The sequence below is a fragment of the Myotis daubentonii genome, chromosome 12 (genome assembly GCF_963259705.1).
Source record: "Myotis daubentonii chromosome 12, mMyoDau2.1, whole genome shotgun sequence".
Lineage (NCBI taxonomy): Eukaryota > Metazoa > Chordata > Mammalia > Chiroptera > Vespertilionidae > Myotis > Myotis daubentonii.
In genome coordinates, this window is record NC_081851.1 from 56,000,026 (window position 1) to 56,015,067 (window position 15,042).

At 46.5% G+C, this 15,042-nt stretch overlaps 1 protein-coding gene across 3 annotated transcripts in view; it reads right to left on the reverse strand.

The window, feature by feature from the left end:
• The window catches only part of PRKCE (protein kinase C epsilon), a 481,203-nt gene that overhangs the window by 284,472 nt on the left and 181,689 nt on the right, over window positions 1-15,042 (reverse strand). For all 3 annotated transcript variants that reach the window (XM_059659939.1, XM_059659937.1, XM_059659938.1), the window contains one exon: window positions 8,478-8,541. In XM_059659939.1, coding sequence (XP_059515922.1) covers window positions 8,478-8,541 — 64 coding nt within the window. The remainder of the gene's footprint in view (window positions 1-8,477; window positions 8,542-15,042) is intronic.

Consider the following 15,042-nt stretch of genomic DNA (forward strand, 5'->3'; position numbering starts at 1 on the left):
GTACTAAAGAGTGCTCTCTGGTGCCAGTAAAGACCGCCGCCGTGGACTGTCCATCCAGATGCTGTGAGCCTCTGTAGGTGCCCAGAGGCAAGTGCTCCTGGGAGGAAATACTCCTCTTGCATCATTCACTCACCACCCACCCTGTGGGAGTCCAGCTGCCTGGCCTACCTGCCTCTCCACATGGGAGCATTCAATCCTCAGTGGCAGGCACAAGCCCCAATTTCCACATGCCCCATTACAAACTAGAGGTGTCTGTGGAGCAAGGTAGAACATAATTCTTAGAGCTCTCTGTCATTAGTTGTGTTATTCTTCTCAAGCCTGTCATAGCCTCTGGCCATGGGCAAGTCACTGTCACTGCGTGTATGGGAATGGTCACATTTCCACCTAATTAAATTTTTTTCAAAATTTCTAAGTAATTGTTTTAATAGCTCATCCACATACTTGGGAAAAAACACACAAGATTACAGGCATTGACAAGAAAGGTTTCCTCCTTTCTAAATTCACCCAGAGACAATGCCTATCCCCTCCCTGTGTGTTATGCCTGCCTAGATACCCACACACAAGCATGTCCACTGGAATGGATGGTCCATAATGGCAGAGGTTCCTGTTTATATTGTTTCCTTCTGTGCCCTTAGCACTGAAAAGAGTAACTGGCATAGGTGTCCAGTAACTATATGTTGAATAAATGAATATAAAAATCAGAGGTATTTCTGAAAAGTTCAAATTTGGGTAAATTAAGTTCTAGTCTGCCTTTATTTTATCTTCTGATTGGATCTATCTTCAGTTGACAATGGTTCTATTTCCTCACCTGTTATTAGCTGCCTTTCAGGGTCGCCATGGGGAGCTGATGAGGACACGTGGAAGCGTTGGTGGACGTCCTTTATGAACAGCCTACTCCAGGAGAGCCCTCCAGTGAAAGGTCATCTTGATGGCCCCACTGTACCCTGTTCCACCAACAGCTAAAACACATTTCTGTATCATGCTTACTGGTCTACTGCTCACCTCCTTCTGTAAGACTACAGATACCTGACAGGAGGGACCATGCTCATTAGCACTATACATCCAGGGCCCAGGAGATCTTAGATAAGCAAATAAGTAATGTTTCCAATGAAGGCACCTGAGGCTGCAGGAGAGACAGAACAGGTGATTCAGAGACATTCAGGCTCATCTCTGTGTACACAGGCACATGCACACACTTCCCACAGGCTCACACCAAAGGTTTACAATCAAGGAGGAAGATAAAGCTTCAGTGTTAGCAGCTCAAATAAGATGGTGAATGCCCTTGATTTTGAAAATTGAATGTTTCAACAAAGCTAGGTAATAAGGGAAATCAATAAGACTGTCAACACAGGCCAATTTCAACTGGATAAAAGAATAAAGTAATTGGTCCTAAAAGACAACTCTCTAAATTAGGTTGGATGAATGGAAATGCCCTATTGTTTTAAGTCAAACCATGAGGATATCAACAACAGTAAATGATTAAATTACAGGCCACTATGATCCAGTATGATCTGAGCTGCAAGCATGAATTTCCCCAAACAATCTTCTTTATAAGACACTGAAATGGTATACAGCAAGACAACAGAGACAGAATTGGAGGCCATCCCAGGAAACACAGAGCTCACTTCTTGACTGAGGATCTATTATAAACCCACCCTTTCTATACGTTTATTTCTGCAACATGATTATTCCTTCTTCAATTACTTCATTAGTAAAACAGGCACACATGACAATAGTAAATACACATGTATGCTTCACTGATGGCAGGGGGAGGGGGGGGCTTTAGGAGTGACCCTAAAGTGCTCTGCTCTCCAAACACTCAGGATCCAATTGTTTTTCATCTGCTAATGGTTGCCAGTTGGTGTTGTTAACCGTGAATGATTCATTTTAGAGGAACTGCTGTGCATCTAGAGCCTATTTGGAAGGAAATGAGGGTTTCTTGGCTTATTTCTCGTCAAGTATTTTAGCATTGTCTCTTTGTGACATTATAAACCCCTTGGGGTTTGGTGCTCACTACTTTCAAGCTGACTTCCCTGGTCACATCTGGTGCATATGGTCTTTGCCAGGAATAAGCATTTATTTCATTAGGACAAAAGATGGAGCCAAAAATCTGGAGACTAAGGGACCCACTCCCTGAGTCTGAGTATCAGTAGCAAGCAATTATGCTGGGGGAGGGGTCTACTTTGCAAGATCAATATTTTTGAACATCTGGATTTTGTTATTTTTACTCTTATCAAGCACCGAGGCTGTCTCTCTCCACATGCTCCTGGGGAATCCCACATGTCCATTCATGTCTGGGGAGCCAGGCCGGGATACCATTGCCTGCGGCACCACCCAGGAGGGAGACCTATCAGCATCTTGGGGCTGACGTCTGACTTGGAAGTCTGCTGTTGGGGAAGGTGAAGACTCTCTTTGACCTCTTAAGCAATGTTCCTCATGAGAGACTGAACAGAACTTGGAAAGAGAAAGAGTGGGAGTATCGGGGCTTGATGCCAGGGCACTAGCTAGATAGGCTGGAGAGGAGGAGAATGTGGAGGGTGGTAGAGTGCTTACCATGGGATTTCAAGAGATTGCTAAGGGAGAGTGTCTAGAAAAGACCTCAAAAGGATGTCTGTACCTGAGCTTGACCTCCTAATCACCTAAGTCCCATGCTTATAAAATGAGCTCTAGTCAATGTCCCAGACTTGACCAAACTTGACCGAGAACATTCCTCCTTCTTTGGGGTCAAGGTGGGTGGGAGGCCTTGACCATGAAAACACATCCAGAAAGCACTGCCTTCCCGTCAAACATAGCTTAGTCATTTAAAACATTGCATTTTCTTGTTGGCATAGCATGAAAATTTCTGTCTGCAACACGGATGACTGTCTTTGTTTGAAAACTCCTAGAGAACACAAATTGCATCTCCCTAATTTATCATGTCTGTCCAGCCTTATCTAAAATAAGAGCATCAATGCTGTCTTTGACAGCGATGATATGATCCCCTCTGCTCTGAACGGCCTCTCCAAGTCTTCCCTGTCAATCTAGTATACCTATCTTTTCCTTTTCAGCCCAAGCCCTGTTTCTTCCTTAAAGTTTTCCTGAATTATTCCAGCTCCAATTTATTCCATTTAAGGAACTCTTAGTAACACCCAGCTGAGCACTCGATATGATATTGCCTCGCATTCTGTAATGCTTTTGTCCTGCATGTTCTGGATTCCTAATTCAATTGCAAGCTTCTTGAAGGCGAGGCCATGTGTTCTTGTGAGTGCCATCTCTCATTTGTCACTTCCTTCCCCACTTCCCAGTCCCCAAACCTAGGACAGGCACCAAGCTGGGCACCTTTATTAAAGTGCATTGGTGACTATTATTCATTTTAACAAATGGTTCTTTCTAACTATCTGATAACCAAAAAGCATTGGATAAAACAATGTAGAATTTTGAAGGAAAAGGGTAATATTATCAACTGAAGCTTCAATGGGACTCTGGGATCTGAGAGATGTTATTTAGATAGAAACTGCCACCCTGCCCTACACGCTCAGTGGTTGGAGAGTCAGCCCATGCACCAAGGAGTCTCTGGTCAAGGGCCCATACCCAGGTTGCAGGTTCAATTTCCAGCCCCAGTAATGGCCCGTGTGGGAAGCAAGCGATCAATATGTCTCTCTCACATTGATGTTTCTCTCTTTCTCTCCCCTAACCCCTCTCTTCCACTCTCTCTAAAAATCAATGGAAAAAATATCCTCAGGTAAGGATTTAAGAAAAAAGAAACTGCCCACTGGCTGAGATAGAGTTTCAAGAAGTCCTCCCCCTCTACTTTAATCCTGAAGGCTGCACTCTAATGCTTGCCATGGACACATGTAAGAAAGATGACTAACCTGCAGGGAGTGGAGGCAGGCCTAGTTGCAGACCAATACTTAGTATGCATCCACCGTACAGAGAGCCTGAGGAGCTGACCATTTCTAAACGGGGATCAACAGCATTTTCATTTCTAAGAGAGTAGAAAAAAAGATCTGCTTATTTGTGAATGAGACTCTCTGAGTCACCTTTGGGTTCAAAGCTAATCAATTTAGCTTTATATTTCTGTAAAAAGCTTGCTGGAGAAAAGAACTAAAATTCAAGAGTAGCAGGGAAATCTTCGCCATGTTAGCAAACTCACTATTGGGCCACGATTTAGAGCAGGATGCTAGATCATAGCCTGGGGTCTGGACCCAATAGGGCCATATTATCAACCTTGTGGCCTTGGGCACATCACTTGACCTCTCAATGTCACCATCTCCCACATGGATGTCATACTGTCAGGCACTTGATCTATACACATTATCACTTCAGAATGGAGCAAAGCTGGTTTGTCACGTCTCTCTGTGCAACTTGAAAAAGTTCAAAAGAGTGTCGCAAAGATGAGTTAAGATTTCTAAACTACCCCTTCAGAAAGGCTCAGGGATGTGATTGATTCAGCCCAAAGAAGAGAGACTTAATAAGAGCCTTCAAATAGATAAAGGGTTTTACACAGGGCCAGTGAGAATATGGAGACCACATGTTCTCAGTCTGCACTGAGCTGAGAAGCCCAAACCCAGGCTCTGACAAGGAGAAGTTTCTGACAGTAAGGGCCAAAGGACACAAATAAACTAGAGAATGTACTTCTGGGAAATACTTCATTGGGGGAAGGATGGGAAAGAAAGAGAGGGAGGGAAGGAGAGAGGGAAAGTGAGAGGGAGAGAAAGAGAATGGGGCAATATTATAGCAATATTGCCCCACTGAACACTAGAGAAAGCAACCTCATAGCTCTTGCCCGATATATTAGTCTATAAATTACCTCTTTGGCCTTACCTGGCTTGCCTCACTGGATACAAATTATTTTGTATCTTCTTCGTTTTATTGGTGAAGAAGTTTGGTGATCCAAACATACCAGTAAGCCCTACTTCTTGTTCTTTCTAGTGTTGGCTCAGACACCGAAGAACTCTCCCAGGTGAGCACTACACCTGGATGGAAGGCAGGGCAAGAAGAGCCTAGAAAGCCCTGGGTCACACGGATTGCCCCTCCTCTGGGAGCCTGCAAATCAGGGTGCATTGTCCTATTATTATAAAGAATGGAAATAATGTACAAATTATGTCACAACAAAGGAAGAAATTCTAACTATAGTGCACAGCAGGAAGCAATAGTTTGCTCATTTGAGAATTACATGGCTGTTTATGCTTCTGGAACCTGGGCTAATTATGCTCTGATTTAAGCCTCTGGTGAGCCTGTAATACCATGATTACCAAGAAGCCACATGGTTATTAGTGGTGATAAAAGCAAAATACTAAGAGGCACCTGAAACAGGAGGATCACACACACAAGCATTCCAAAAAGGTTTGCTACTTGGGATGGTGTGTAGAGAAAGTGCCTCACACAGCACATGTCAGAAGAGTCCCTTTCTTTCAACCCCTTCTACCTGCTACAGATATTAGCCAATCTTTAGCCCTGAGCTCTGAGCGATGCCTATTCAAACTATACCAAAGGACCAAATCACATGACCAAGGATAACCTTAACTGTCATCCAGCCTGACCCCTTACCTCTGGGGTTAGGTTGCCCGATTTAGACAAAGCACACACTGATCAAATCCCATTATGGTGAGCTGCACAGGACATGCCAGCAGAGCAATTTTATTAGACAGTTAGAAATCACATTAGTCCAACCCTAGCAGACGTCAACATCCAGGCTTTCTGTAGTGTGTTAGCAAGAGAAAGAGCCCTTTGGCACATCCTTAAAGAAGGAGGTATATTCACATCATCTCACCCCCACGCCTTTCTCTGAGCCCTTCAGTATTTGCACGAGTTGTAAAGTTTATTGCAAATTCTACAAATATATATATATTTTCCAATTGATGGGACTGGAGCATTTGAAGGGATGCTTGATGGCAGAATAATAGAGTGGTGAAAACATCAGCTGGGCTTCATTTCAACTCTTTCCTTCCTTTTGTAGAATTCAGAGTTATGTATTTTCACAAAAGAAAGGGCCTTAGACACAAACCTATGAATGTCCACAGACTAGCTGTGACAACCGTTTTCCCACCAGACCCTTCTCGTGCAGTCTGGTAACAAATGTGTTGTCCACTCATCCTTCACTCCTCTCCTGGTCCTCCCAACTCTTCCAAAAACAGAACCACCTCTGGACCAGGGTTCCCCAAATCCCAGCAGCAGGACTGGGAGGACAGCAAGCAGAACACAAACAGAACACAAGATCCACTTCCAGGAGGAAACTGCTGGAAGTCCTTCCCACCATCCAGAGAAAACCCCAAATCCACCAACAGCAAGGAAAAAAGAGCAGAAAAATGTCTCCTGTACTTCAGAGCAACAGGCTAGCACTTCATAGAACCTGGCATGGGTCAGCATTTCTGAACTCTTTTTTTTTTTTTTAGATAAAAGAGATTTTTTTTTCAAAAAGTAGACCAAGAATTCAACTCAATGAAAATTGCTTTGTCCATTCACATACCATAAGCGATAGAAGCAAGAAGAAAAAAATTCAATTACTTCTATTTATTTATTGCAAGTTGTTAATCTTTTCAAAGAAAAAAAATCAAGCCCTCCATTGGTTGCCCAGTATCTTGGCACAGGAAATACATATTTAATTATGTCATTGGATATTGATTATGTAAAGGAAAAAAGTGGATTGATTTTGCTCATCAAATATTTTGCCAGTGTCTACAATTAGGAGGCCACTGTATACAGGCATACCTAAGAGATAGCGTGGTTTTGGTTCCAAACCACTATAAAAAAGTGAGCTGTAATTTTTGTGCTAGAGGAGTATCTTTCCATCAATTTGTTAAAAAAAAAAAAAAAAAAAAGCAACCTCGGTGGAGCACAATAAAGCAAAGTGCAATAAAAACGAGGTATGCCTGTACAGCTGACCCTTGAACAAAGGGGGCTTAGGGACGCTGACCACTTGCAGAGTCAAAGATCCCTGTATAATGTAAGCAGCCCTCAGCATATGCCGATTCCAACCATTGCTTTTGTGAAAAGCAATGCAAGGCTTCACTTTACCGGGTACTTTGTTTCTTAACATGGGCTATGGGTACACTGGTGCCCACTTCATCATTCTTTATGCCCCTTTGAACATCTTGAATACTTCGTATTAAATGTTGCCAAATCCCCAAATCTTCACCAAGAGATTCTATTCTGGGCTGTTCAGAGCTGAAAGTTGAGGAGCAAAGTTGGAAACACCAAAACGTAATTGCAACAAAGAACAGAGAATGTAAAAGACTGTTTTTGGAAGGTTGCTTAAAGTTCTAAACCCACGCCAAATAACTGCTATGAAAAGAGAGCCAAGCTCTACTGTGAGCCTCCTATACACATAACTGCTGAGTTATTCTGAACACCTGTTGAAAGTGGGCGATAACTCGGCCAAGCGAAAAGCATCAGGTACCTCTGTCAAGTGCACCATTGGCCCAGCTCCTCTGAATTTGTCACAGAATCTCTCCTCCCATGTCTGAACCTTCACGAGAACTACCTCCCTATAGTAGGGGAGACCGTGTGGGGTTGTGACTTTGTGCTTGTAATCCCCAGTATTCAGGAGAGATGCTGTAAAAGGCCCAAGCCTACCAGCCAGGACCTAAGGGAGTGGTTTCTTCCCCTTTGGGACACAGGCCCTAAACCACATTTGGTCTCAGTGCCACAAGGAACCAACCCTGATCTTCCAATCTTTCTGCCATGACATTAAAACCAACTGTTCCATCCCCCTGCCCACAGCCAGGAAGAGAAGAAAGATGGTCCCAATAACTCAATTTCAGTCCTAATTCCATCCCTCGTGGGACCCAAGTTTGTCACCATCTCCCCATTCCCATGTGGCCAAGGTTTTATTGTCTAGTCTTCCCTTTTACCCCGACTGCTCAATCCTCACCAACCTGTGAGCTCTTAACGGCAGTAAAAGGCCACAGACAGGATGGAGAGCAGAGGGTGTAAGAAGAAGAAGAAAAATCCAACTACCCAGAACATCTACACCCTGTGTAATCAGCCAATGGGAGCAGAAACGCTGCTCACCCCAGTATTTCTAAGAGCAGGGCTTTCCCCCACATAAGAAAGTGTTAAAAAAAAAAAAAAAAGTAACACTTCTATAAAAGCTCTACAGAAATAAGATTCTGAAATTTGACACCTAATTTCTTTTATTTCTGAATACCGTTAGACCAATTGGTTTTACTTCCTTCCCACCACACACACAAAACCCCCCGGGAGCCTCCGGGGAGAGGCTGAGCTCCCCAAAGTCTGGCTGGTGCACCAGCGTGCAAAACGCCTGTTTTATTGGCCTCGCTTGGTAAGTCGCAAATCCTCCCTCTGTTCCACCAAAGTTAACAGATGGCTGGTCCCTTTTGGTACAGAGGCATAAGCATTTTCAAAATAACCTCTTCCTTTAAAATGTGCCAATTAATTAAATGTCACGGTAAAATGTCGCAGCCAAGGAGGGAAGGGACAGCCCAGAAGACTAAGGGTCAATGGAAGAGAACAAGGCTGAGGTCACTCTCTCCTACCTTCACCTGACGACCCCGAGAGATCGATGATCACATACACTCGGCCTTCCGGCTCCAGGTCAATCTGCAATTAAGAAAATGACAGTGTCTCTGTTAGTACATTGTGGGGACAACCCACGAGTTCATGACGTTTCCACCCCAAGTTGCTAAAACCTGGAGTCACAGTTCCATTCAATTCACCAACCTGCAAAGTGTCAAGTGCCAGGTGAACTAGGAACCAGGGAGAATCCCCATTTACCGACTACCCATGATGCCCCGGGTGCCGTTTCAGGAGGTCTGACGCATACTCAATAGGTAGGTCATCCCTGTGGTTCTCCCCCGGAAGCGATTTTGCTGCACAACGGAAACCTGGCCCAGGGGACAGATGACACAGGAACATTTGGGGGATATAAGAAACCAGGAGACATTTCTGACTGTGCTGCTACCTGCATCTCCGAGGTGGAGGCCAGGGATGCTACCAGACATCCTAGCACACAGGCCAATCCCCACAGCAAAGAACGACCCAGCTCAAAATGCCAAGTGTCAGGGTTGAGACACTCCGCGTTACCCCATTTTACAGGTTAAGACCACTGGGCTCAAAGTTCCAAAGTAAGTGACAGTGCTGCGATTCTGCCAAAGCCATGTTCCTTAGACCACACAAACTGCCCACAGGGGAACTAAGGGAAGCACAAGACAACTCCTGCTCTCAAAGTGTTTACCATCTCACTGGAGAACAATGCTGAACCCGGCTTAAGGATGAGGGACAGAGAAGGTCTGAGTGTCGGTGAGCCTGAAATCCATGGAGAAGGGCAGTCTGGGAAGACTCTATGAAGGCAAGAAAGGAAAGGCATTCAAGGCGGAAGTAATTGCATAAACAAAGGCCGGGAACGCACACGGTGTCTGTGCCAGACTGAAGGACCTCCACGCTCAGGTTGTGTGTTGGCACATGTGTTTTTGCAAACTCCAGATTCTACCAGGGTGGTAAAGAGAGAGGCAAGAGTGCTAAAGTCTTACCACTGACCTTCTCCATGCACCCTCACTTCCTACCCCCACCTCCAAATCCAGCTAACTGCTTCAATACAGAAGCAGGCTGATGACATCGTACAATGGAAGAAAAGTCAGAGGCACTGGGCCTCTTAGCAGTTGAGACATCTTTGCAAGGTCTGAAGTGTCCTTACAGAAACTGTGTCCTCTGTGAGAGAGAGGAGTAATAACTCTGGAAACCCGGGGTCACCAAGTGCCCCAGTTGCCTACCTCTGCCCCCACAATCCCATCTGTCTATGCAGGTCTCTAATTGGCTCATACGTGCCAGGCTTGTCTCCCCAACAAGCTGTGAGTATCTGGAGAGCTACAACCACCATCCCTCCTTTTCTTTTTCACTGTCTCTGGCAAAGAGCCGGCAAACACCTAGCCAGTGTGACTTAGGAAGTGTTGTTCTGACAGATACCTCCTCCTCCTTCAAGGTCAGGGTCGAGAATCCGCTCCTCTCTGAGTCCTTCCAGATATTCCCAGTGAGCCTTGATCATCCTACATGTGTATTCCCACAGTACACACACACACACATCTTAACCATGGCTCCTATTCAACGGCACTCCATGGTCCGTATGTCTATCTCCTCTGCTGGACCGGGTAGGAGAATCATATTTGCATCGCTAGTGCTTAGCTTGCTGTCTGTGTGTCAGGAGACACCCAATAAACATCTGAGGAAGTGGGAAAAGGCTCGAGGCTCAGGACTGTCAGGGCCTATTCTGGGGTCATCTGCCCCTCCAAGGCTCCATCCCCTGTAGGAAGGAAGGCAAGTGGTCTGTACCAAAGTGACATTCAAACTAGGTGAGAGGGGGAAAGAGGCAGCTAACTGTACCATGAGCACTGCATATTCCCTGTGAGGTGAAAATCTCAGCTGGAACTGACACCCCTGTTCCCACCCCATTCCCACCCCCCCACACACACACACACACCCCAGCCTCACTCCACTCATAATCCAGGCTCCCAGCCATCCAGGCTCCCCACTTTATTTCCAGGCTCAGCCTTTTGTGGTTGAGAGTGCTCAAGGTTTCTTCCCAAATTCACTCTCATCAACAGGGGTCTTCAGTGCCTCCCAGGTGAGGCCCTTGGTGACATTCAGGGTGCTCTGTCAGGGCAGGGCATGGGGGGGAGTGCTGGGGGCTCTCAGGTTGCCCCCCAGGAGCCATTCGCCTGGGATCTCAAGACGAATATCCAGATGGCAACCAGACAACAAACTAGTGATGCCATGAGATGACTCTCCCCAGCCCTTCTACCCTAAGAGTCTGTGGTTTTAGATTTCTGAGTAAAGAACATGCTCTCCAGCACCCTCACTGCACCCCCACCCTCCCAGGCCCAACCCCTACCACAAACACATCCCGGCCCCTGCACTGAATTACAAACAGGAAAACCGACAGCAGTCAGCTCAGCTGATCAGAGCCAAACCAGAATCCCATCCCTGCCGCATTTCAGGGGCCTCCTTGTCCAAAAGCATGGAATTTAAATAATGTATGCCTTTTAGAGATTAGATCATCCCTATTAAACCCCGCCGGCAACATGAAATGCTTTCTCATATCCTCTAAGTCAGAGATTTCCCACGACCGTGGACTCCACTGGCGAAGTACAATGCTATCTGTGAAAAGCAGGGAGGAGACAGCAGAGGAATGAGATGGGCTGCGAGGCCGAGCCGAAGGCAGGCAGCGTGCCTATCTTTGCAAAAGGGGAGTGAGAACTTGTGGCAAGGGGACAGGTCATTGACGATAAGATGTATTAGGATATTAACATTCAAGATAGCAATCAGAAACCATTTTAGCACCCACTGCTGCTTCAGTGCCAATGAACTGCATTTCCAAGCAGAGAAATAGAAATTAAGCTATTAAACATGCCAAGAGCAACAGAGAGCTTTGCAGCCTGGGCAGATTGGCCGCAAGGCGCTGGCCAAGCCCCAGCCAGCTGAGTGAAGAGGCTCTGAGAACCCATCTAGGGTGGTGCAACTTCAACGTGGGTGATTGCAGGGGTTATCAGGTACAAAAGGTGGTGGAAGGATGGTGCAACTTCATGGCCAAACCACTTTAATCACAGATTCTGCTCACAATTAGGAGGCCCAGATAATGAAGCAACCAAGGTGCCAAACCCTGAGCTGCCCCTGCAGCTGTTAGTGGGCATCAGCACCAGGCAGCTGGCACTACATAAAAGCAGGCCTCCTCCCTCCTCCCTCCTCCCTACCCATCCCAGGGCTAGTAATAAGCACCTTCTTCTGCCCTCTAGGTCCCTCCCAATTGTCCCTGATGCAACCCTATTTATCAAATCTCCTTGAACTTCATACTTTGACTTGATGAGTCTTTCCAGCTACTATCTCTGTTCCTTTGACTTTGATTCTTTTTCAGGCGCCAGTGCCCTTGGCTATCTCTCCAGCTGAGGCCAGAAGTAGGGCAGCAGGACAGTGGGGCCAGACCAGGGCTGGATCCCAGTTATGCCACCTACCAGCTCAGGCAATTATTTACTCTCCCTGAGCCTCAGCCTCAATCTCTTCTCCTGTGACACAGGTTGTTGTGAAATCTCCATGAGTCAATCTCCTGGCTTTATGGCCTGAAGCAAGCAACTACCTTCTCTATCCCTCAGAATGCTCCTCCATGAAGTGGAGTTGATACTAGGTCTTATGTCATTTGGGCGGTCATGATGTTAAGTGCAATAAACTAGGTAAAGTGCCTAGCGTGAGGCCTGGCATGAAATACTCAGTAATTGTTGGTGCTGTGGTTATAAAAAATCCAGTCTTCAAATCGCCTCTTGGGCCAATGTTCTTTTCACTATATCAAATGGTCCCCCAACAACAATGACAACAGCCAAAAGGCATTTTCTTGTCCAAAGTTAATATTATTACACTAGAGGCCCAGTGCATGAAATTCGTGCATGAGTAGGGTCCCTAGCAGCTGCCGAATGCCAGCCAGGGCCTTCCTTCGTTACTCGCCGCCCCATGGTGGTCAGCGCACATCACAGCAAGTGATCAAACTCCCGGTCGGTCGAACTCCCGAGGGGACACTTTGCATATTAACCTTTTATATATATAGATGTTATTCCAGGACATCTAATAACTTTACAGTATTGTTGTGAATATCCAATAAAGAATAAGGTGAGAGTTTTGTGTCCAGTCTAGGAAGTGGGAAAAGACTCAAGGCTCAGGACTGTCAGGGCCTATTCTGGGGTCATCTGCCCCTCCAAGGCTCCATCCCCTACAGGGGAAGGAAGGCAGGTGGTCTGTACCAAAGTGACATTCAAACAAGGTGAGAGGGGAAAAGAGGCAGGAAAGGCTATAACCCTGGTCATCAGAGGACCAGGCGCTGCTCATGGGAAAAGGAGAAGGGGAGGGTGACATGTATAGACTGAGCACCTACTCTTCCTCAGACTGTGTTCAGTGCTTTACCAGCATCAGTTCATTTAATCTCCTGTTAGGTTGGCAATATTCTCTGCCTCCGTATGGAAAAACGGGCTCAGAGAGCTTTTTCTGGATTCACACCCAGGGCTGCCTGGAGCACGCGGGAGGGATGACTTTGACAGAGCTCCGGACTCAAGCCCTCTGACAACTCAGTCCCAGGGTTCTCCTTCTTCTAAGCCTCTGCGGGTTCATTCTCCCTTTCAGGTGCAAGTGACTGGCTTCCCAGCAAGGTAGGTTTAAGGCAGAGCAATGCTTCCCACACCCTGCCCTCCAGCCCTTGGGTGAGGTCTGGGCATAAACACAGCTCCATTCATCTGAGTTAAGAATAAGGCAGTGGGGAAAGAGCCCAAACCATCCCTCGATCCATGAAAAAGACATCTCTGAAAAGCAAAAGACTCATAGGCACTTTTTAGGGGGTGGTGTCTGACCATTCACAGTCCTGTGCACATTATTTTATGCATTCCTCCCAATTAACCTGTAAGGTCACAGGTATTATTAGCTCCACTGTATGTATGAGAACACGGAAGATAATGAGTCATGCACACCACTGCCCAACTCCAGGGGCACCATTCACCTGAATGAGTCTCCTGGAGCTGGGCAGCCTGGAGGTGAGTGGCACCCTCAACTCCTAACTCTCAGTCCAGTGTTCCTGCCACCACACCACATCTGCCAGAGGGAACCCTGACCAGTGGGCCAGCACCCCACCAATGGTGCAGCACTGCACAGCCAGCTTAAGTGTTACTGCTGTATGTCACTGTGACCCACAGGTGTCTGCACACCTGTGCTTGGGGGTGACCAAGTTCAAGGCAAAGGAGAACAGAAATTCATGGCCAACCTTCCTCCAAACCCTTAGGCTCAGCTTCCACTAGAGACCTCTAGACAACAGAATAGCCCACAAAGGTCACACAGGCCCAAATCGAGTTTCACTTTCTTTTCCACCTGTTGTCAGACACCAGGGCCTAGAAAGACGCAAAAAGTAAGTAGGGGATCGAGAACCAAGATGGCGGCATAGGTTAACGCCGGAGTTTGCTGCTTTGAACAACTACTTCAAAAGTGAAACTAAAAGACGGAAGGGACATCACCCAGAACCACAGGAACGCTGGCTGAGTGGAAGTCCTACAACTAGGAGGAAAGAGAAACGCATACGGACACTCAGAGGAGGCGCAGTGCTGAAGTCAAATTCTGAGGTGCGGAGTACGCGGAGCGGGCTGGCGGTGGAGGGCGCGGTTGTTGTTTTCAATCGGGAGGGAGTCGCAGACTCTGAGCTCCAGATCCGGGCGAGTCTTTAGGGACCCAGACTCAAACGGGAGAAGCGGGACTGTCTGGCTTCGGTCAGAGCGAGTGCAGCTTTCTCTCCCAGCTTTGCAGCGGGTGCTGGGACTCAGAGAGGCAGAGCCCCTGGGGACAGGACTGAGAGCCGCCATAACTGCTCTCTCCGGCCCACCCTGTTGATCCTGTGCGACCCGCCCCACCCAAGCCCTGCACAGAGGCATTTGCCAGATAGCCTCAGGCAAACGCCAGATTAGCACCTCCCTAGAGGACAGAAGTTCTCTCACTGCTGAGACAGCTGATTCTCATAGCCACTTGGCCTGGAGGTCAAACCCTCCCTGGAATTAGCTACAACAATCAAGATTTATCTATAAGACTGCGAACAAAGACCACTAGGGGGTGCACCAAGGAAGCATAACAAAATGCGGAGACAAAGAAACAGGACAAAATTGTCAATGGAAGAAATAGAGTTCACAACCACACTTTTAAGATCTCTCAAGAACTGTTTAGAAGCTGCCGATAAACTTAATGAGATTTACACGAAAACTAATAAGACCCTCGATCTTATATTGGGGAACCAACTAGAAATTAAGCACACACGGACTGAAATAACGAATATTATACAGACGCCCGACAGCAAACCAGAGGCGCGCAAGAATCAAGTCAATGATTTGAAATGCGAGGAAGCAAAAAACATCCAACCGGAAAAGCAAAATGAAAAAAGAATCCAAAAATGCGAGGATAGTGTAAGGAGCCTCTGGGACAGCTTCAAGCGTACCAACATCAGAATTATAGGGGTGCCAGAAGATGAGAGAGAGCAAGATATTGAAAACCTATTTGAAGAAATAATGACAGAAAACTTCCCCCACCTGGTGAAAGAAA